We start from the raw sequence: 25,022 nt of genomic DNA, 5'->3' as shown, positions 1-25,022 counted from the left end.
ACTGTCCTCCTTTTTAACATCAGCTGTGTCGATATTTTAATAGATATATTCAATAGCACTGTAGTAGAGGATGAATACATAAAACCTCCTTTCCCTTTGGGAGGGAGGCGATGTTGACACCAGTAACCTTTCGAGCTCCTTACAGCTGTTGCAACCAGCTTCCCTGGCAGTCAAGCTCTGCTTTAAGTTATTTCAAAATTAAGCTATAACAGACAAATGAATAAACTGTTCAAGCTGTGATGGCTTACAATCCGTCTTACACACCCTCACAGGCAAACACACATTTGTGTGGCGTTAATCATTCCCCGGTGGCTGATAAAACAGAGACAGGTCATTAAGTCTCGACAGTGTTCATAAACTGTACTTTATTAACTGTCCTCTTCTTTCGCCCACTGACACACAGACACAAATTATTTTGCTTTTTCAAAAGGCACTTTTTCCATTGCTTCTACTCTGTCTGCGTATCACCTATCCTCAACCGTTCCCTCATACGTTTTTCTTCCGCTCCATCTCTCTTTTGTGAGAGGGCTGACAGTTAATTGGGAGTGTGTTTTAATGAGCTGGCCCTGAGATTTTATCTTCTCCTTTCATTAGGAAGGGAAGACAGGGGAGAGTGTGTCAAGGAAGTGAAGGAAGAGGGAGAGAGAGTAAAGGAGGCAAGGAATGAAACGAGAGGAAAAAATGTCAGTGAATAGAGAACATCGAGAAGTTTTTAGTAAGTGCTGTGGAGAGCTCTGTGCGTGTTTGTTTATTTCTTAATGAGCTAATCAATAGCAGAGGTGTGTAAGCCCAGCAGTGGGTCTGCTTTGGGAGATTACTTACAAAGACGCACAACTTGGAAGACTTGTTTATCTACAATGTTCTTCTCTTATTTTTAAACTGGCCTGACTAGACTAAAAGTTGCTCATCTCAGGTTTCTCAGGCACAAGTCAGGACAATATAAACCTCAATCTCAATGTGAATCACATTGTGTCAAATCTACCATTTTATTTAAGCAACTGCACAGTTTGATTGTATAAAACAAAAATAAATAACAGTTTAAAAATAAAATTCTATTTCTAATACCATAGAGGAAATTAATACAGAAAAATCTACAGCAAGATTTGCAGCAAGGTCAAAAGTGTTTATGCATAAATAAACAACCTTTTCCAGTCATTTTTCAATATTTGTTTTTTTTTTTTGGTTTTTTTTTTAACCTATGGGCTTATGTGAACTCTTAAATTCACAAACGTTAATATAACACTCATTCGGCATCTTCTCCTTGAAGCTTCATGAAGAAAAATGCTAAAATAAGTCAATCACTCACATTCCTAAGGTGTCTATCTCTCTGATTAGCAGAGCCTCATAAATATCTAATCACTGATGCTAATCAGATTGCTCACCTAGGAGTGAGCTAAAAATATAAAGCACATGCACAAGCTACACTAAGCCCCCCCCCCAAAAAAAACCCTACCCTTTTCCTAGGTAAATAATGGCTTTAACAAATCTAATGTAACATTAACTCATTATTGATCAACCAACAACAGTTCTGCATAAACTCTGGGCAATGAAGATGATGATCACTGTTTCTTGTTGGCGGCACTAAAAGAATCACACAGTTACGGTCGGTTCTGATGCCTGCAGCTTTGATCTCCTTCCACTTTAAGGCTGGCTGTTACACAGTCAGGCTTCAGACTATTTGGTAAAACTGATCAAAAACAGCAGCATTTTGGTGCCAACATAATGACATTCCCTTTGACTTTGAAGTATATCGTGCAAACATATCAAAACAATTGACATCAAATGCTGTACAGGTCTATAACTATTATGGATGATAATATAACAATTGTACCACAGCACATCAAACCTATCATTTTATTAATGCAGAACTTTACCATGAAAACCACACAAGTAATTTCCTAATCTCAAAGTAGACTCCAAGTCGATAAACCTTTTATTTTCCTTTTTTAGGTAAATTGCAAAGTTCAGCTGATTATGGCTGGATAATTAGATTTATAGTCAATTTTTACATTTTGGTTTAAATGAAGTTTGTAAATTATTAAAGCAGACCCTATAAAACGTTTTGAAGGCTCTGCTCTGTATTTACCTGTTGCCATGGTGAAATGTGGTGAAACTAAGATTGAACATGCTCAAAGTTGATTGAACTTTCTCTGATCAGGAAACTCAGAGTGGTTTTTTATGGTTTTAGTTCTTATGTTAATGCATTTCCATGTTCTAAGTAAAATGAGTCGAAAGAAGCTTGATCTGAACAACAGTATATATGTTGTCCCTGTATCATCGAATCATTTTTCTGCTCCACATGATAGCCATACATCAGACATCAACCACAAACTGGAGCAAATATCTGAACTGCTGTGTTTAAAAGATTCAACTGACAAAATTCTTTTAGGGAAATCCAGAAAAAATAAGTTCTGAATATCAAAAACATGTAAGCATATTCTAGTAGAACCAAAACATAAAACTGTGACCCTGTAAATGAGCAACATGTAGCCTCATTAACCATTTAAAACACCAAACTACAGTAAGGTTACAGGGCTGACAAACAATGAAAATACATTTTAATGAGTGTGACATACAGTAATGAATGCATGAGACAAGAGCGAGGGCAGGGGAACGTGACTACTGCAGGTTAAACAGCTTACGCTATAGGAGGGGGATTTGGGTGCCTCTTCTAGAGGGGGATATTAGCAGGATTATCTGGCAACCCTGTTGCTGAGGTGAATAACATTAGAATCCTATTTGTAAAGACTTCTATGCTTCCTGTCCCAAATCCCCCCATTTTATCTCCCTTCTCTCTTGCTTCATAGTACAATTAGTCCACTTTACATTCTCATACCCCAGATTAAAGTCACACGCATGCTTAAAAAGCAGAATATATACACATACTGCATTTATGTGTCCTAGTGTGTATCCTCTTTAAAACATGAATGTCACTGTGTGTTTATGTGTGTTTATGTGTGTTACGGCCTCCGGCCTCAGGTGGCCCCGCCTTCCTCTAGGTAAATCAATGTGTTCCAGGACTCGTGTGTGATTGGTTACTGGGAGACCCGTGCCAACCCTCACTTATGCAGAATGAAGTGTGCCAGACCACACGGACGATTGGCTGCCCCGGGATCCCATGATGCTCCAAGAGGCAATCAGTGGCTGATCGTACCCACCTGTGGCTACAAAAGGCTGGAGGTCCTTCACTCAGTGGCGGCTGCTTAGGACTGAACATGCAGTTTGCCCTTCATGCCTCCCTCGTCGATCTTTGTTGAACTTATTCATATTGCTGACCTTTGTCGAACCTTGGTGCATGCTTTAAACCTAGCCTGATTAGAGTTTTGAGCTGCTAGCTGGCTGTGAGTAGGATTGCGTGAAGCTGGCTTGCCTTAGTTAAAACCCTAGCTTTTATTTTGTGTGCGGCCAGCCTGCCTTAGTTACCCTTTAACTTTTACTCGTGACTGTTCTTTCTTTATGTAATAATTGTCTGCCCAGTGGTCTGTTGCACAGCCCTGTCGGTTTTCTGTTTAAAGTTTGGAATTAAAACCTTTTGCTTTACTCAGTTTTGTGTTGGGGGGCTCGTGTATGTTACTCCCTCCCTGACGCCTAGCAGAGGGGGTCGTAACAATGTGTGTATGCGTGGGTGTTGATTTTTGTATTCCAATAATAGTACAGGCCTTTCTGCTCCCATAAGCCACTAAGTGTTTGTCATACACGCTCGCAATGGTGCATACTTTGAATACTAATACAGAGGGTGTTAGCATTCGTTTTGGGTATGCATGTGTGGCTTTGTACATCTGTATGCACGTGCAGCCAGCAGTGTGAGGTGGTAGCAAGTGCTGTGCGGTGTGACAGAGTGTTGAGATTGGAACGAGTATGTGTGCATTTGAGTGTGACAGTGCGCGCCATGAGGGCATTATGACTGTGTGTGAGTCTGTATATGTGTGTGTTTTATGGACACACTCTGAGGTTAATAAATATTGACAGTGAATTATCTCTTCTGGCAGAGTCGCAGGTGGTTTCGATGGAGCAGACCGGACAGAAATCAAAAGAAAAAACAAAAAAAGTGCATGTGCACGTTTACACACCGCTCCTATTTTATATTTTTCCTTTTTCAGCTATTCTTAATTTCAGCAGAATTCTCGAGAGTCCTTGAGCAAGGCACTGATGACCAGTCGCAATAAATTAGCATGTGACAGCAATAATTACCTGCCAAGATAATAAAGCCGCCCCTCTGCCACCTTGCCATTACGGATTCTCCAGGGTTTCTGCTCTAGCTAGGGGCCGCCATCAGAACACGATAGCCGCAGCAACATGGAAATTAGCTAATGCTACACAATTGGGCTACAGAGAGAACGAGAGACAGACTGAGCAATAAGCAGAGGTAAAAACAAAACTCCAGGATGGAAAGATGAGAGGAAAGTAAAAGAGTAAAAAAAAAAAAAAAAAAGCTGTGTTAAGCTTAAAAAAAAAGTGCTTTCTAAAAAGCTAAGGGATAATGACAAATTCAGCTTTTATTTAGCCCATTCAATAAGTGAGTGGTGATCGATTAATGTAAAACCCACCCTGTGACACTGCCCAGTCATCACTCTCTTCTTCTCTTCCACACAGACGCTGCCAGTCTCCCACACATACAAATTTAAACCACAAAGCAAAGAGTCTCTGTTGGCATAGTGCTCGTCTCGCTGCATCGCTAAGCCGATGCACAATGTGGCAAAGTGATGCGGCACCTTGCAAGGTCAAATCTAAACTTCCCGAGGCGCTTTTTTTTTTTTTTAAAAGAGCTCCCTGGGACAGATATCAACACTTACACAGATGCCATAGCCTGTAGGAGTTTTGCTGACAGTGTGCCCATTTTAACTTCACGCTGCTGTTTAATGATGCACACAATCTGTGGCTAAAAGCTACATGTTTCCATATCTGATCAGTTCAGGTCTGTATATAAAGAAGGATGTAAAATAACACAACCCCCCCCCCCCCAAAAAAAACGTGTTACTTGTACGCAAGGCTGGATTATCAGTGTACGTATAAATTTCAGGTCTTGTTTCAGCTTCTAATTATTGTTCTTATTTATTTAAATTTAAAATATTGTGGCATTTGACGGCATCCCCAACCTTAGATGAACTCTTCATACCTTTTTGAAGAGCAAGGAGTCATCCATGTGCTCCGCGTAGACAGACGTGAGCCGGTATTGGTTCTCAGTGGTTATATCGATCTGGTAGCCGGTCAGGACGTAGCACACTGTGCGAAACTCCTGTATTTTTCTCTGAAACACCTCTTTAAGTCTCTGGTTCCTCAGCTCTGAACTCTCCATTTGTTTACGCAAATCTGCAACACACAAATCAGTTATACAGCACAATTATTTTGATAGCATAGTTATATGCTATCAATATGTAGAGTTTCTGGAATAACTCCAGCAACTTAAATTAGTATCTCAAAGACTTGATATTATTAAATAGCAAAGCCATAAAAATAAAGATTTAGTCAATTTAAATAAACCTGGATTCTGAACGCACAGAAGAAAAAGACTACAAGTGGGAGACAAAAGCTCAAACCAGGGTGGAGAATCAGATAAAGAGACCAGTGGAGAGCCTAGCATGGAACTACTTAACATTTGAGGGCGATGACCAGGGGGTGATAACTGATTCCCAAAAGGCAATATTTAACTGCAGCAACTTTAAGATACGCTATTGGAGCTGGAATTACCGCGGCTGCTGGCACCAGACTTGCCCTCCAATGGATCCTCGTTAAAGGATTTAAAGTGTACTCATTCCAATTACAGGGCCTCGAAAGAGTCCTGTATTGTTATTTTTCGTCACTACCTCCCCGAGTCGGGAGTGGGTAATTTGCGCGCCTGCTGCCTTCCTTGGATGTGGTAGCCGTTTCTCAGGCTCCCTCTCCGGAATCGAACCCTGATTCCCCGTTACCCGTGGTCACCATGGTAGGCACATAAAGTACCATCGAAAGTTGATAGGGCAGACATTCGAATGAGACGTCGCCGCCACGGAGGGCCAGCGATCGGCTCGAGGTTATCTAGAGTCACCAAAGCGGCCGGGGCGCCCCCGAGAGGACGCCCCGCATGGGTTTTGGGTCTGATAAATGCACGCATACCCGGAGGGTCAGCGCTCGTTTGCATGTATTAGCTCTAGAATTGCCACAGTTATCCAAGTAACGGATGAGCGATCAAAGGAACCATAACTGATTTAAATCATTTCCATTTTTGCTTTTCAGACCAAGAGAGGAAGATGTGCAATTAGATCTGCGAATGCTTTTCAATTTAACATCCATGAACATTCAGAGTATCAGAGTATTATCCTTCTCATGGTATAGAGCACAAATACGTTACTATTTAGCTTGAGATGGGTGGAATTAAATCATCGATGATCCATAGGCTGAAATATTAGCAATGCCTAATGTTGCATAAATATTTAATGTTACAGCAATAGTTACATTAATCATCAAAACACTGCTGCCTGTCTCCCATCAATGATATAATTTTACCATTTTAAAGTTTCCCAGTTAGTTAAAATAACTTTTTATTAAAGAGTTTATGGTGTTTATGTTTAGCAACATAAACTGGGTGTAGAGAATCATGTACTCATCTACTGTTTTTGGTACCAACTACTAAATATCGTGACACCCCTAGATACCAGCATCAAAAAGTTGTGAATGATATCAATCTCTACCCCACAGCAATCCCTCTGCTCACTCAGGGTCTACATACTACTATAAAGCAGAGCACGGTGGCGTCTGAAGCAGTCAGCTGCATCTCCTAGCTGGGAGCAGAGATAATCATGAAGGGGAGAAACAGAATGGGGCTTGACTTTAATTTGTTGAAAATCAATTTGGGATAATTACTTTAATTTGGAGACTTGATTTGAGAAGTCAGAGAAATTAGTTTGTCTGAGGAAAAAATGAGTCGTTGTGGAGGTAATTATTTACAATGTGATCACCACAGAAGAGAAAGGATATAGATGCAAATGTGGAGCCATGAACATTTTGTAAGTACACAAGTGGTAAAAGGAGAGCTGGGAAAGGAACAACCACAAAGAGGCAAATATTTACTTTTTATAGATATTTGTGCCAATCTTCTCAACACTGTGATGTATGCAAATCTGAGAAAATGTAAAAAGAAAAAAAAGAAAAAGAAAAAAACGAGTGCAGGCAGGAGCACCGTAAAGACTATTAACCAAAAAAACAAAAACACATGGAGGGAGATGATGTAACCAGGCAAAGAAATGCTTACCTAACACCTCTGAAAAGCTTGGTGTTTGCTACTGATTTTTTAAAAGGTTAAAAGCATTTCTGCTGCTCAAATGTGAACCTACATTGTTCAGGGTTATACCTTACTTAACAACCAGTCCTTTTCACTTTTTTCCTCTCTCTCTCCAGTCAGCATCAGTCAGTCAAAACTCTCTATTCTCTTACAACATAATGCGTCGTTTCAAGAGCAGTCAGGGAGTTTTTATTCCCATAACTTCTAACCCTGCTGCGACTGATAATTATTTCTACTCATCATTCTCCTCTTCATAGCGTATAGCTTGGCCGATTACATTTTTATCTGTCATTATTAAACAAGTGAAAGACTAGAAAGTATAAACTTAAGAGTCTGGGACTGAGTCTGCCAGTGAGTGTCTACGTGCCTGTCTGTCTCCTGGGTGACTGGGCTCCTCTCAAGTGTCAGTCACCGCGGTTAAATAGTGTTTCAAGACTTCAGAAATGTGACAAAACTGTCACTTTATGACAGCCATCAAAATGCCCTGAAAATGGTTGGGAATTCTCAGGCTGCAGCAACCAATACATTTCCTTCTCCGTGCAGACAAGTGGACACACAGGAATGTGGACATGTCGTTATCTGTGCAATCGCAAAGACAAACACGTACAAGTGGGCACACAAATGTGTCAACGTACGTGTTGAGTTACTAAATCCGAGTATTAGTTAGAATACTTTTCACACAAACTTTTACAGTTTTGGTGACTTCTGTATTTCAGTCTTGATTGGTGTCTACAGGTCTGTGTACATAATGGCTCAAAAGCTGCCAGCTGCATAGGGAGCGTCTTATTTATATATTTTCTTCTCTCGTTTTCAGTCTAAAATACTGCTAAAATTTGCACTCGTATCAGAAGCAAAAACAAACAAAAACTAAACTAAACTGTAGTGTCCCAAAACATCTGCAAACGTCTTGAGCCACCCCTCACATCATTATATAAGGGAAATGAGAAATAGGGGCAGCGATTTACTGAAAAGTGCAAACATGCATAATCAATATTTAGTACGACCATTTTTATTCTTACTCTTCAACACAGCCTGAACTCTCTTAGTCAAGCTTTCTTTTCATTTCTTTAAGTAGTCTTCAGGAACATTTCCCCAGGCTTCTTGAAGGACTGTTCTCTGTCAGGATGATCCCACACTGCTTCAATAATGTAGAGGTCTGGCCTCTGGGGAGGCCCATCCATGACTGATAGTGTTCCACTGTATGTTTTTCTATTCAGGATCATCATCATGGTGAAAAGTTGTCCAGTTGCCCACTTGTATAATTTGCCATATGTCAGGCTTTACTACCCATTAACTACCCTTTCTAAAGACGTGGCTTTCAGATAATGATACTTTTATGCCTGCCACTTCTTCTGGCCTCCACTTGTTTTTTGCTGAGATAAGTTTTCAGCTAATAATTTTTGAGAATCATAAAAAACTATATTTTAAAACCTCTCAAACTGTAATATTTAAAGTTTTCATAGATTTGAAATAAAATTTAAAAAAAAAATCTCTGCACACATGAACCAAGAGAAAGGTTCCACAACAATTAAAATACAACTCGTGCATACTGTCTCGATAACCACTACGACACTTATTAAATCACAATGTTTCAGTCTGACTGACTTGATAAAGGTACCTGATGGAGCTAAGTGAGACAGTGTGCAGAGGTTATATTTAAACTGTTATAGATTTTCATTAAGAAATGGGTACAAATGGGTACAGGCTGCTAATAACTGCTTCTTTGCAAAGTTATCTGACTTACCCCTCGAGTTAGGTGCCTGTTTAATGCTTTAATGATTCACAGTTAGTGTTAAGTGGCTTAAGAAACCAAAAAGTAACAAACTAAAAAAAACATTCATCTGAAATTGTACGAGGACTGGACTGAAAATGAATGAAAAAGCATCCAAAGTCCAAAGAAAAACTTTGAAAGACCTATAAAGACCTAGAACTACTGCTCAAGACAACTTATAAAAAAGATGATGATTATTTATTATTATTATCATCATCATTAAAGTTCATTTCCCAGCTGTATTTAATGAAATAGTAATTTGTAACAGCAAGAGTAAAAAGTTAAAGCCCTGATTTTTTTCTAATTCTAAACTTACTTTTAAATTTTGTCATCACAATTGTCCAGTATTAATGTGTGAAAAATGCAAAAATGTGGAAACTCATCATCAACACCCAGGGCAGAACTAATAACCGCTGGTGTATAAAACTGGACAGTAAATTTTACTAATTAAATGTAATTAAAAATGGAAAACATTTTCTACCTGCTGCTAATTGCTACATGAAGTATTGTTCCTGTAATGTTGCTTAGGTAATTTCTTAACTGAACACACAAAGCCTATAGCCAAGTTAAACTACTACTGACAGCAGGGTAACACTACATGGGGTAAAATGTCATTAAATAATTTTATAGACATTAAAACGTTTCTGTTGATCTCTGATAAGTTTGTAGACTTTCTATTGCACTGACCCAGGTCTTGCAATAAGGACAGATATCACACACTAGGTCTGCTTTATCTATACAGAGTTTAAACTGAACTTACTTGTTACAAACTCAATTTTCATATCATAAGAAATTAAAAGCCAGAGAAGCGAACATGCCAGGAACAGGAGAAGATGACAGAAAAGACAAGAATGAAAGATGAGAAAAAAATAAGAAGGCTGGGAGTTGGAAAAAAGAAGTGCCAAGAAAATTGAGACCGTGAGCGAGCAGCAGACAGACAGAGCGAGCACAGAGCGCTGTGCACAAATTGGCCAACAGACTTTTACCAGTGAACTGTCCTGAGCTCCAAATGCATATTTAACCCTGTCATAACTGCACGTCCTCCCTCTAACAGTCTGTCATATAGACACTTAAGAGGACAGAGACTTTCTGAGCCAAAATATCAATGAAGCAGTTCCCAAGAGCAACATGTTCCTTTAGAAAGCAACTGTTGGGTATGGCTTTTCTCTTTTTTTGCCATTTCATATTTTTTGGATCAGTCTACATGTAAAGAGGACCTTTAACAACCTTTAAAATCTGTACTTTATGTTGTCTAAATATCCACTTCCCCTCTAATGTTAACTATAACATTATATAACAATATAATTAAAAAGAGAAAATCTAGTCATCGGATCAGAAAAGCTTCATCCATGGATCAAACCCTCCCTTGGCCCCTTATCCATTCATCTAACATCAGCTATCCGAAACCTGGATCTGCAATTTCACCTTAAAATATATAAACGAGGTCACCCAGTCCTCCTCCTACCACCTAAGGAATATTGTGAGGATATGAATAATACTGACTTCTAGTGACACCCATACTATCAGTCATGCTCTTATTTCCTCTCAGATTACTGTAATTGTCTTTTAACAGCCATCAATCATATTATTCCACTCTTAATGATGGTATACTGGCTGCCTTTGACTTCTAGACATTACCTATTACTTTTTAAGCCCTGTTTGCTGTTGAATGACATTATAGCTCACTCTTATTCTGATGTCACACTTCTGTGTCATCTTACCCAACACTTCCTTTGAAGGAGCCAAACTAAGGCTGAAGCTGGGGTTGTGCGTGTCATCCTGGGAATGCCCCACAGCACCTCCACTCTGCAAAGAGCGTACAAGATCCCTGAGCCGTGTCACTTCTTGTCGGAGAGCCTCCACTTCCTGCTGGCGCTCTTGTTTGGCAATGGCGGTGGGGTTCACTTTGAGGTGGAGAACACGGGTTTTGACTGGATCGTAGTCTCCCTGAGACACAGAGACATAGATCAAACAGCCATCAGTTATAGAGCAGAACATTTTTTATGCACCATCTCATCTTAGCATCCAGGGCGCCTCACATTCCTCACTCACAGCAGTGATCATCACGCTTCAGTTCACCTCGCTGTTGCCAACTCAACAACTCTGTCAGATTTAGTGACTTTTCATATTCTTTTACAGAGCGCTTTTCCCCCTGAAAAATAAGAATGCCTTGTGACAAATGCAGCAGTGTAATGACCAAAGAGTGGAAAGTTGCATTCCCCTGCCTGAGTCTCTTCTCTGTTCGATGAGTGCCCTAGATGAGCAGGCAGCAGCACCCATGAAAAATCCGATTCCTTAAAAATGACTGCCTTTAAGGAACCCGGTGTCCTTCCAGTCATGATCAGCTTTGTAGCTTTGATAAACGAAAACTGGCAGCAATAGCTCTATTAATGCCAAAGAGTTACCACACCAAATATTGACTTAATTTAGCTGAGCCACAATATCAATGATTTCTATCATTAACTTCTTTGTGATAACAAAAATATTGACAGCAACAAGTAAATAACAATAAGAAATTAAAATAAACGGAGAGAATACAAAATATACATTGTGAGAATACAGAATACATTGTGTGCTGTCGGTCCTGCTTGCTACACAACAACATTCAATATTTAGTATTTACTGCTGTTTACACTTAGCTAGATTAACGTGACGGTGTTGTGTTTAGTATGTTGCTCTGTTTTTTTGCTTGTTTTCTCTTCTCTTTCTCTCAACAGGTGATCCAGGAGATTTTTTTTCTCTCTTCTCTCTCTTTTTAAGAGCCCTTCCTCACTGTCCCTCTTCCCTTCTGATTTTCTTTTCCTTCATCTTTCTTTCTCCCTTTTCTATCCGTAAGTCATATCTGTCCCGCCTGTAACAACTGAAGATAAAATAAAATAAATAATAACAACAAAGGTCGATCAAATGGACCAATACAGCAAGGCCGTGATGATCCATTTGGCAAAGTAAATCCGTTGGGTATCCTTGTTGGTCTTCAAACAACAATTCTGACGGCTAAAGAACCAAATGGGACAGGCAAAAAAAAGAAAAAAAAAGAGAGAGAATACAAAATATAACCAGGCCAAACAAAAGAGAAGACGAAAAGTCCGAAATATTTAATGTACAATAATGATCCTACCGTACTTTTAAATACTGATCATTTGAAAACTACATTAATTAAAAGACTTGTACTCTGCTCTCATCTTGGGATGTCAGATCAGGTCATTACAGTTTTACACTCATTGTAATTATAACGTTCCACACGTTCTAACACGCGGAAACACCCCAAAACACGTTCCTTTGGTGTGAGACCAACATATGCAAGAAAAACCCTGCAAACCTTTTATAACCAATTTCAGTTTGCTATACATGGAGAGAAATGGTTACAACTGATCTCACATTACAGATTGGGAGAGGAGGTTAGCATAAAAAAATACTCGACAGTGTGATCGAAAGCTCTTGACGTTCACGTGAGCTTTCCCTATGAGGAAATAATGTTTTCAGTTATATCAAACAGACACATTAACGAGAAAGTATTCTTTCCCAGTGTTTTCTTCTCACTCTGCAAGGTCTGGCTAAATAAAAGTCGCTTAATGCCAATATAAGGAGAGACACACTCAAACAGGAACGCTCACAACATGTACACACCCCTATCTGAGCTCTTGATTACAGGCTAAATTAGATTCTATATGCCTCCAAGCGACGGTTGCCAAATAAACTACAGAGTAAAAGACAGAAAAGAAGAAAGAGTATATGAGGAAGAGAAACGGTGAAGGACAAATAAAAGAACATGGTAAAAAACAAACGGTGTCCGGGTACCACTGCCTTCAGCGTCGAGAAAGACCAGAGTGGATGAAGCGTACAGAAAAGCTCATAAATAACTCTTTCATGTACTTTATAAGAAACGATTACATTTTTCGAACTGAGTAACAGTAGATGTGTGTACTTAACATCAAGTATTTTTCCACAGCACACACACAGTCACAGCCAAACAAATTGCCCTTTCATTTTCTTCAACTTCAGTCTTTTGAAGTTCTACATCTGTTTACAGAGAGTTTATTTAAAGCTGCATCTGTATGTGCTTTATGATAACCAGAGAGAGAAAATGGAAGGAAGAGACAGATATGTAGATTAGAGTTCGAAAAACGCAGTCAAAAGCTACATGCTGTCAAAAAGCAAAAAAAATAAATTAAAAATCTTCGTCTTTAAAAATTTAGGTCAAGCTAAATTAAATTAGAAAGATTTTGCTGTGGATTCATATTTCACTTTCAGGATGTCTGGACTGAGCTGAAGGGCAACGTTTTAATTTACTGCTCAACAGAATAAAAACAAACTAAACTAAACAAAAAACAAAAGCAAAGTTACTTCTCTTTGCCTTTCAAGCACATTGCTTTCAAAGCAAGCCAAATGGCATAATTATTTTTAATTGGGTTGACTCTCCTCCTATATTGAACTGAAAGTAAAAAAAAAAAATGGAAGTCTTTAAAAAGGCATCCATTTGCTTGTCTGAATCTATTTGCCATTTTCACATTTCATAACAAAAGTAATACAGTGAATAAGTGTGATCCACTGATCAAAAAAAAAACCACACACACAAAGGACAATCATCTCCAAAATGAGCAAATGTAATATTACACTTTATTCTGCATCCATGTCTGCATTCAGTAGGAAAAAAGGTGCACCACTTCATTAAAAATTATAAATACGTTTATTGCTGCAAAAACAGAAAACAGCCAAATTGTCTGAGTTTTCAAAGCGAGCTTCTTAATATTACAGTTCTTCAGATTTTGTAAGTTGGTGTGTGTGTGTGTGTGTGTGTGTGTGTGTGTGTGTGTGTGTGTGTGTGTGTGTGTAGACGTATTTACATGCATATTATAGAGCCTGTTCTTCCACACATAATTTACAGTGCAGCAAGGTGGAATGCCATTCTAAGTGCTCGAGGCTACATATCTCTTATTCATAGAACAACAATAACAACACATCTAATACCAGAGTGCAGTCTGTTAAAAAAAATAAAAAATAAAAAAAAGAGCAAAAGGCAGGGAGAGAGGGAGCATCGGAGCAAGATCAAATGTATGAGGAAGAAAGAATGAATAAGAGAACAAGACAAGAATACGAGTTTTGGGGGGAGGTTGAAGTCCAAAGAACAGTCTCTGTTCTTTAACAGATGCAGAACAAATTGCGCTGAAACATCCACTTATATACTCAACACAGCACCAACCACAGGGGACACATGAGTCACTGATGGAACAGGTGACACATTAATGATGAGTGTGCATGAATTTGAGAGTGGAGGGTACCATCAACCTTAAACCACACGAACCGATAAAGTGAGGTTGAATGGAAAGACAGCAGAGATGCTGGCGAGACGGGCTTCTTCCACTGAGTGACATTATCAGAAAACAGATTGAAGCTGCTGTCTAGATATTGGCAGGCTAAAGGCTCAGTCCTTTAAAAAAAAAAAAAATCTGTCCAGAAGATCAGATGCATTTTAAGGACCAGATCAAATTGAACTGTGATGCACACTCACCCCATCCGCCAAGAGTGGAACAAGACTTTATTTGAAATAATTTTAACATTTTTTGAACAAAAAGGGAACAGTTTTCACTTATCCATTTCTATTCTTTTTACTTTTATTTTAGTGTGATTTTAGTGAGAGGAAAATATTAATACTCATTACCCACCATTCACACCTAGAAGCTGCCTGGTACCATTCACTCTCACATCTGCTTGCCAATGGACAAGCACCAGTACACACGACTACTACCCACCCAGGATAGTTTGGAGATTTGACACAAGAATTGGTAACTTGTGTGTCCCATGTTTGCCTCTTTAATTCTTCAGTGACCACTGTTGGGACAATCCCTATTAAAAGATGCAAGTCACTTTGTCTGATAGCTGACATCTCAAAACTCCATCCATCCCTCCCTCCCTGCCTCCTGGGGGCAGGAGTCTAAGCAGAGATCTCTAACCACTTCCAAGAAGCTCTCAAGAGATCTCTTTAGTGTGTGTGTGCCCAGTGGGAGATGCCCTGAACAACTCCAGGTCATATGCCAAAACTACCTCAACCAGCCTCTTTCACGGTGCGAGTAATGACTCAACTCAGACACGTCAGCATTCTCATTTTTCCAGTCACTACCAAGAGCTTTTGACCACACATGAGGGTAGGAAAGTAGACTGAACGGTCAACCAACAGCTTACCGGCCCATGTGGCTCATTCAGTCACATGGGCCACCACAAACTGAATTTCATTAACACGGCACTGACCTATGCCTAACATGTGGACAGCTTTGGTTTTAAGTAAAACAAAGTGCACAAGCACGTAACTTGAGAATAAACAAAAGAGACTTGCTGCTTCTATGGAACAACTGTGTGATGTCAACTGGCAAACAAACACAGCAAGCAGAAACCCTAGTGTGGCCTCCTGTGACACAGGCAGGCTATGAGAAACTCAGAGCAGTTGCTGAATAGGTACTATATCCCTGTCTCAAAGGCAATGAGGGAACTAGGGCTGTATCTTTGTGGAGGTTCCACTCCAATGGTTATTCCTGAATGGGTGAAATTTGTGGATGACGAGCTATCTGCAGCACAGATGTCCTGATAGTGACTTGAAATTGGCTCCCTGTTGTTAAGCAGACATGAAGTGGAGCCTGAAAGCTCAAGACAGAGTTAGGAGAAGTAAAGTCACAGTCTCCGCTAACAATGTTTTGACTGGTAATGGGCTTACCAGCGTAAGGCTTGGACAATCTGGTATTCTTTGATAAAATCCTATCTAAGTTACGGTTAGACACATGAAAAGAACAAACAGCAGATTCTACGTCGTTCTGAAGAGCCAGGAAGCTGCAGATCAAGGGCTCCAAGAACCACAGGTGTCCATGAGGTAACCACCGACAGTGTAGAATATGAAAGTAAATACTGTGACATCACCCATTGTTTTTTAAAGTCCTGTTCTGAAGCCCCAAGATGAGCGTTTACACCGCCCCATCTTGGTTGCAAAATAGCACAGGTTTAAGGCATGTCCTCTCTCCCCATCAGGGCCCTACATCCATATTTTATACTGATTCAGATTCCTTGGTTTCTGTGTCATAATATATTAAGTGTGTATCATTGAGAGCACCTTCACATCTATATCTTCAGCTGGATTTGAGCAGGTCTAAAAAAAACCACCAGGTCTGTGCACAGGCCCACAGCAGTTTTCTATGTAATATTAATATAGGAATGACTGTCAGGCAATGCCATAGGGACCCAGGCCTTAGGGATTCATGGATGAGCAAGAGGAGATGAGGGCCTTGCCTACAAAGCATGAAGGTCTGCAGAGCAGTACCATGTCACATGGAAGACCAAGTTTTACGGGCTCCTCCTTAGTATCAAACCTCCCACATGTAGACAGATCAGTAGAAATGATGCTGTCAGGAATAACTAGAATGCACAATGTCATCTTCTCTTCTGCCACATGTATAAACCAAGTCTTTGCATGACCACTCTTGTGTCTTGCAGCTCTTATTTATTTTGTTACTTAAAAAACTGAACATTGATGGCTTTTCTTGAATTTCTTGATCAAATCTGTTTAAGTTATTTATAACAGGAAATGGCTATAATTCATTTATGTAGCACTTTTCTCATCTTAGTGACCACTCAAAGCACTTTAGACTATAAGAACACACTTAAAAGACTGTTAGAATGTATGGTTATCCTAAATACTATTTATATCACATAAATAGTATTTAGGATAACCAGTAAAGAATCACAATCTCAACAATGTCTTTGGACTATGGGAAGAAGCTGAAGTAGTTGGATGAAACCCATCTGGGCTTAGGGAAAACAGGGAAATGCAACAGAGAACAGATCCAAGCTGAGGTTTGAACCCAGAAACAACTTTTTATGAGATGAAAGTGTAGGCAAGACTGATGTTATATGTGGGAATAATCTGGTGCCAGAACCTTTTTTTAGCACCAGGTTATTGGTGCTTATATCATCAATGTGACCTTTAGTAGGGTTTGTAACAGCAAAGCTTAAACTGTTTTAGTAAATTCATGAAGAATATCAAGAAAATTAGTTGTGAAAGTCTTATAAATGGGCCAAAGGCATTTCTAAATAGATTTCCTGTCCATCTGTCAAAACATCACTGTAAGACCCTATATTCAGTTTAAATTAATAAATAAAAAGGCATTGTTAATGAAGCACCTCAATAAACCAACCCCCCCCACACACACACCAAAAAACAAACAAACAAAAAAAAAAAAAATCAAAACAACAAAATACAACTAAACATGTTTCTGTGGCTGTGTATTGCACAACTACACTCGCAGATGTAAGCATATGCACAACACAGAGACTATGTTGATGCAACCTCATGCAATAGCAACAATTATTTCTGTTTAGACACTAGCATGAGAGCAAAGCATAAAGTACAACCCTTCAAATCTACCATTACGACTGCCATGATCTGTGATGTATCAATTAAAGAAAAGAAAAGAAAAAAAACAAAAAGAGAGATGAACAAATATTAGCGGACAAACAAGTGAGGGAAACTAAGGAACAGATTCATATTACAGACCACAGATCTTTTTGTTGTTGTCATTAACTAAATTAAAATTACATGGTAATAAACATCATTTTTCCCCATTAAGAATAAAGACCTGAAACCGCAAAAGGGCCAACTCGACATGAGACAGAACACACCGGGTGAAACAGTCCTTCATGGATTCTCAGAGCTTCTCTGGAAAAACAATGTTAAAAATAAAACTGCACTGAACGCTGAAGGTTCTCTTTCAAACATTCGTTTCGGTGTCTCACTATGGGGAACGCTCTCTCAGCGTTGTCCTCAGAAGCCTCTATATCATTACTCCAGCCAGTATTGGCTGGCAGTCGTGACGCTTGCGTCAGGGAGGGGCCACCCTCCTCCCTATAAAAGGGTGTGACGCAGCGTCACCCGCCATTCAATTTCCTCTTCTCGCTTCTTAGAAACCTCATCTCTCCTGACTGCGAACGTGAGTGCTAGCTTAACTGTCCACACGAGCAAGCTAACACCTTGGTCACCGGGCGCCAGCACGGCTCGCGTTTCGAGTCGCCTGCTCTTCACCACAGAGCCAGGTCGGAGAGTGTGTTAGCTGCCACCACGCATCTAGCACAACAGTTAGCTGATCAAGCTAACTGTCTTTGCTACACACGGTCACCAAGCCAAGTAGCACAAGCGCTAGCCACCACACTAGCCAGGTCATACTAGCTCACCATAGCTACCCGACCGAGAGAAGAAACAAAAAAAAAAAAAGGGATCAGCGTTAGCCGTCCAGCCATTCCAAGCTAGCTACACCAAGCTTCCTTAATATGGCAGACTGCAAACCGCTGCCCAGAATTTGCCCCTGCGGTTGCAAAATCTCAGGTTCAGATACACATGACGCGTGTGTGATGTGCCTCGGGCTGCAACACGCCCAAGCGGCTATTTCCACACCGGGTATATGCGAACACTGCGCTCGCTTCACCCTAAAAAGCCTTCGCCGAAGGCTAGCCCGCCAGGCTAGCCTGTCGAAGGAGGACCCAATGCTGTCTCCAATCGGCCCACCGATGGAGCACACTGAGTCCGCCACACCAGGCACCAGCTGGGGAGACGAGATGGATGTCGTCCTCCCGCTGGTGGATGATGCCGAGGTCAGCTGCGAAGCTATGCTTGATTCCCTCGAGGCTAATGACGAGCTACTCAGCGAATCCTCTGAGGGAGCGTCGGAACATCTCGTCTCGGACGAGGATGACGACGTTTTCTTTGCCCCCTCTGGTCGGAATTCTGCGACACAAGGGGCCGACTGTGATAACCCCGGCACACAGTCCCGCGGCGTGGAGCTATTTGACGTTGCAAAACGGGCAGCTGAAAAGCTGGCAATCCCATGGCCCGCGGTGACAACGGAGACCTCCACCTCACGATACGAGGGTAAAAGGCTCCCCAAAGCAAAGCGCACTACTAAGCAGGTACTGCCGCTTTTCCCCGAATGCGTGGACGAGGTCACACGCTGCTGGGAAAAGCCATTTTCGTCACCCAACCCCGTGCAGGGAGCGGCGGCGTTTGACTGCGCTGGAATGAAAGAGAAGGGCATCTACCAAATTCCCACAGTGGAGAATCTGGTGGCTTCTCATCTCCACCCGAACCAGAAACTCTCCATGTCATCTGGTCCGTCCCTGCCCTCCAAGGCCGAACGCCTGCAGTCCTCCCTGGCTGACAAGGCGTATAAATCGGTGGCCACCACCGCGAGGGCATTGAACGCCTCGTCGCTCCTGCTAGCCTACTCGGCGGAGCTCCAGGACCAGGCTGCTGCGAACCCGGATGCTAGCGAGTTGTGGGAAGAGCTGGGCGTAGTTACGGACCAGTGTCTCCACCTCACTAGAGCAGCAGTACAAGCGGCGGGCAGAGCCCTCAGCATCATCGTCCTACAGGAGAGGGCAAGATGGCTGAACTTGTCGGGGCTTTCGGACAGAGAAAAACGTGACATTCTGGACGAAAGCATCGACCCCGCTGGGCTTTTCGGGACCGCCGTTGCCACCATGCAAAGACGGTGCGAGGAGAAGAAGAAAGAGGGAGAGGCCCTCCAGCTGTGTCTCCCTAGGAAGACCCAGGCTGCGCCTCCACCCGGTCGCCGCACGTTCGCTCAGGTCACCAGCCGTCCAGCCGGCGTGCCGACGTTTAAAATCCCTCGCCGCCCAGGGTCCTCTAGGATCGCAGAACCCTAAGACCCACTGGCCCAAGAAACACGTCCCGCCTGCTGCTGCTCAGGGTGCCCCACCACCAGCCAAGCAGTCGGACCGCAAGAAGAAGCGGACTGCCTAACATCCCCCACGGGGAGATTGGAGCCGGACCAGCCCGGGCTCCAAGTTCACTCCAGGGCTCAGTTCCGGAGCCCGTTCGGAGAAGTGTGTTCTGCCTCCACCTTTCAGCGCCTGGGACTCGAGTTGGATCCCACAGAGCGGATTTCAAAAAAGAGACGACAAAACGCTGTTCAGCTGATTCAAGCATGTCTGTCTCACAAAACACACTGTTTATTAAAAACTCACCCGTTGCATCCAGGCATGTTGCCAAGGGCACGGGAAAAATGTGTGAAAAACACAGAAAATATGTTGAAAAACATAATGCCCCCACGCACCCAGACACCACCGGGGTTGATTCCCTCAGTGGTGTCCGGCCCCATAAGCGCTGGTCAAGCGCGGGCCGCTCGCGCATGCGCAGTCGGGTCTGGTCAGAAGGACCAGTTTCCGCCACAAGAGGGAGCCAGAGCTCCGTCTACTGTGGAGCGCCTATCTTTGGGGCCGCTGTCAGCAAGAATAGAGAGATGGCGAGCTCTCGCTGCGCCAGAATGGGTTGTGAGGACATTAGAGCGAGGCTATCGTTTGCAATTCGCAACCACCCCTCCCAGATTTCACAAAGTGATTTTCTCTCTTGCAAAAGGCGAATCAGCCAGGATCCTGCAAGAAGAAATAACTACCTTGCTATCAAAGGGGGCAGTACGAGAAATACCCCAGGAGCAGAGCCAATGCGGCTTTTACTCAAGGTATTTTCTCGTGCCCAAGAAGGGAGGGGGACTACGTCCGATACTGGACCTACGGGCTCTGAATCAGCATTTCAGGTCATACAAATTCAGGATGTTGACGACCACCACTCTGCTGCATGTAGTGCGCCCAGGCGATTGGTTTACATCAATAGACCTGAAGGACGCATATTTTCACATCCCTATTTACCCGCCTCACAGAAAATTCCTGCGCTTTGCGTTTCAGGGCAGAATGTACGAGTACCAGGTCCTGCCGTTTGGTCTCTCACTGAGCCCTCGGGTATTTGTGAAATGCACAGAGGCGGCCATAGCCCCACTGAAGAGGCGGGGCATCCGCATAGCAACATACATAGACGATTGGCTGCTGCTATCAGAGTCAGAAATAATGGGAAGGGAGCACACCAGGTTGACAGTGGATCATCTGATGGCTCTGGGTTTCACCATAAACTACCAAAAGAGTGTCCTGCAGCCAGCTCAGGCCATCTCTTTCATAGGAATAGCTCTAAACTCCGCCTCGTACAGAGCGTGTCTCTCTGTGGACAGAGTAAAAAAAATGCTATCACATGCCGGCATTTTTCAGTTGGGAAGATATCTCCCATTCAGAAAATGCCTGCAGATGCTGGGATTAATGGCGTCTTCACTGGCAGTCATTCCACTAGGCAGACTGCATATGAGGGAATTTCAGCGATGGGTTGCATCACTGAGACTGAATCGAAAGCGCCATACCCACCGCTATATCAGAGTGACAGCAGACTGCGCTGCAGCACTCCACTGTTGGAGAAATCCCACATTTCTCACTCAGGGGGTGTCACTGGGAGCTGTCACAGCCAGAAAGGTGGTGACCACGGACGCGAGTCTCACGGGTTGGGGTGCCACTCACGAGGGCAGAGCAGTGAGCGGCAGCTGGGACTCACAACAGAGGGGTGCTCATATAAATTGGCTAGAATTGCTAGCAGCTTTTCTAGCACTGAGACACTTCCTTCCCCTGTTGAGAAACCACCATGTTCTGATCAGAACAGACAACACCACTGTTGTGGCATACATCAACAGACAGGGCGGGTTACGTTCCCGTCCTTTGCACATGCTGGCTCGCAGACTGATCATGTGGAGCAGCATCAATCTGTTGTCACTGAGAGCCACTCACATTCCAGGAGCCCTGAACTTGGGAGCAGACTTAATGTCCAGGGGAAACCCGCAGTACGGGGACTGGACCCTGCACCCACATGTGGTGACCCAAATCTGGACCCGCTTTGGCCAGCCACAGGTCGATCTGTTTGCCTCGAGGGAGAACGCTCAGTGTCCACTGTATTTCTCCCTGAGGGACCAGGAGGCTCCGCTAGGGGTAGACGCATTAGCTCACAACTGGCCACATGCTCTGCTTTATGCGTTCCCTCCACTGGCCTTAATTTCTCCCACTCTAACCAGAGTGAGAGAGAGAGGGCTAACAATGATACTGATCGCCCCAAGGTGGATGAGGTCCCATTGGTTAGCGGAGATCATGCCACTCTTGTGGAGCGAACCTTGGCCTCTCCCTCTCCGACGAGACCTAGTCTCCCAAGCCAGGGGGGAGATTTTTCACCCTCACCCCGAGCGCCTCGCCCTGTGGGCTTGGCCCGTGAGAGGTTGAATCTGAGTACGGCAGGACTCCCCCAGGGTGTTATAGCCACTATTCAGAGTGCTAGAGCCCCCTCCACAAGATCATTGTATGAGAACAAGTGGAGGGTATTTGAGGAATGGTGTGGAAAGTCTCACACTCTCTCCTTTCAGTGCTCTGTGACAACAATTCTCTCCTTTCTCCAAGAACTGTTAGATAAAGGAAAGGCCTTTTCCACAATTAAAGTATATCTAGCAGCCATTTCAGCCTGCCATGTGGGCTTCGTAGATGGCCCGGTGAGCCATCACCCGCTAGTCTGCCGTTTCATGAAAGGGGCACGACGGCTCCACCCAGTGTCTAAACCTCTCGTTCCCACGTGGGATTTATCCCTGGTGCTGGGGGCAGTTTCACAGCCACCATTTGAACCACTAAACCAGGTGGAAATAAAAATCCTGTCTTTGAAGACTGCATTGCTCCTGGCCCTCGCATCTGCGAAGCGTGTCAGTGATATTCATGCGCTGTCAATACACAAAGAGTGCACCCGCTTCACACGGGATAACTCTAGAGTCACACTCAGGCCAAATCCGGCCTTTGTGCCCAAAAACCCTTATCTTCAATGCACCCCATTGGAGCTGGAAGCTTTTTGCCCTCCTCCTTTCTCCTCCCCTGAACAGGAGCGCCTACATGCTCTCTGTCCAGTCAGGGCTTTATGTACCTATATGGAGAGAACGAAGGTTTTCAGGAGGTCAGATCAGCTGTTTGTTTCCTGGGCTAAACCACATCTTGGCAAGCCCGTTAGCAAACAACGCATTTCCCACTGGATTGTTGAGGCGATCCAATTGGCTTATTCCAGCACGGGTCTGCCCCCCCCGGAGGGGCTTCGTGCTCATTCTGCCAGAGGGATGGCAACCTCTTGGGCCCTTTTTAGGGGTGTCTCTATAGAAGAGATATGTGCAGCTGCGAGCTGGGCTTCACCTTTGACCTTTGCAAGGTTTTACAGGTTGGATGTCACTGCACCGTCTCTAGCCCACACTGTGTTAAGTGTGGGTCCCCACGAGACCTCCTAAATTGGCAGTCAGTCGTTCAGATGGGCTTATCTGGCAATACGGGAGTCTGCATATCCCCATAGTGAGACACCGAAACGAATGTTTGAAAGAGAACTTGAGGTTACTCTATTCCGTAACCCCTGTTCTCTGATAACATGAGTGAGGTGTCTCACCAGATCACCCTCCTTGCACGAAGCGAGGAAGAGGTGAGCTTATCTTGAATGGCGGGTGACGCTGCGTCACACCCTTTTATAGGGAGGAGGGTGGCCCCTCCCTGACGCAAGCGTCACGACTGCCAGCCAATACTGGCTGGAGTAGTGATATAGAGGCTTCTGAGGACAACGCTGAGAGAGCGTTCCCCATAGTGAGACACCTCACTCATGTTATCAGAGAACAGGGGTTACGGAATAGAGTAACCTCAAGTTCTTGGAGATGGTTTTGTTAGAACATTTCAGAGCTACTACTGTTACTAAAATAAGGCTTAAGAAAGTCAATGAAATAACCAGCACATTCTTTTTAAATCTATACTGAAATATAAAATAGCAAACAAGTTTATGTTTTGCCCCTCTCCATTTCCAAATCAGATGGTCATCTAAAAATCATACAGCTTCTACAGTCACTGTTATGAACGATCCAGCATGTTTGGGGGAAAAACTGGTGCACATAACGTAATCAGTTTATATTTTTGCGGTCATTAATAATGAATGCAGTTCAAAAATAAAGAGATGAAAGCATAGCAGTTCTTATTCTCCCAGTGTGTTCTCTTAAAGGTGGCTCTTTTATCAGTGAGAGAAATCATTAGTTAGCAAGACCAGCAACCACAGAAGGCTGACGTCAGCCAAATTATACAAGAACTGACCTGAATGCAGAAAAGTACTGTCAGGTTTTGATAAAGCAAATTAATTGCAAATTAATCACTGCACCCATTTCCCATTTTTCCAAGCAAAATATGAAAAGAATTAAGGGTACCTGAAAACCGTCACACAGCACTATACTTAAGCAACCTCCGCCAAAGCACAATACTTGCAAAATATGCACAAAAACAAACAAAAAAACAAACTGCTTTTTCTAAAAGGTATAAACAACACATTTTACTTAAGTCAAAATGCATGTCAAGTACAACCAGGCTGTGATTGCACACCAGGAAGAGATATTAGCACCTGGGGATGTGTTATCCAAATGTAAACAAATGACTCAACTAACCATCGCTGAAGCATTTGCTAGTTGCACTCCATATGACAGAAACAGCAAACAGTGGGTGGAGGTTACTAATGCATTTTACTTTGTTTAGTCAATGATATGATGACAGTCCAAACTGTGGAAAAGAAGGGCTTTAAACAACTAATTAAAAAGCTCATCCCAAAATGCAACATCCCAGCTAGCAATTATTTTCTAATTTAAAGTTAATTCTGTAACAATATGGTGCAGCTCCCAAAAAGTTACAAGGTTAAGCCGTGTTATGCAGTTCTGTTACACTTTTACTTCGTTTTCAGAGAAAACATTACCTTGGCTACTTCTGTGCCTACATTTGACTGATGCTGTGTCACTGGATACAATACTGTGTCACTGCTATTGTACAATAATGCTGCTGCTCCTGGCACCTCGTGACAATAGATTCACACTTTGAAGTATGTAGTATGTCATCAGTGACAGCAGCTCATTGGAAAAGGAGGATGGAAAATACCCTTCATTTTGTTTGCACTAATAAATGCTGCTGCCTGCAAGCTGCAATCACTGATAAAATGTTGCTCGGGACTTTTAGCTATATTGTCATAGATGTCATTATTGCAAATATTCTTGAAATATTATGGTTTAATTCAGAGGCTATAACATCCACCCTCAT

General features: G+C 42.6%; 1 protein-coding gene across 2 annotated transcripts in view; it reads right to left on the bottom strand.

Annotated features, from left to right (window-relative positions):
- The window catches only part of mad1l1 (mitotic arrest deficient 1 like 1), a 69,884-nt gene that overhangs the window by 18,416 nt on the left and 26,446 nt on the right, over positions 1–25,022 (bottom strand). For both annotated transcript variants that reach the window (XM_082535825.1, XM_082535826.1), the window contains exons 16-17: positions 10,751–10,976; positions 5,117–5,310 (exon numbers count right to left, since the gene is read on the bottom strand). In XM_082535825.1, coding sequence (XP_082391951.1) covers positions 5,117–5,310; positions 10,751–10,976 — 420 coding nt within the window. The remainder of the gene's footprint in view (positions 1–5,116; positions 5,311–10,750; positions 10,977–25,022) is intronic.

Source organism: Aulonocara stuartgranti, assembly GCF_965226115.1.
Source record: "Aulonocara stuartgranti genome assembly, chromosome: 6".
Lineage (NCBI taxonomy): Eukaryota > Metazoa > Chordata > Actinopteri > Cichliformes > Cichlidae > Aulonocara > Aulonocara stuartgranti.
This window is presented reverse-complemented; position numbering and strand designations above follow the sequence as displayed.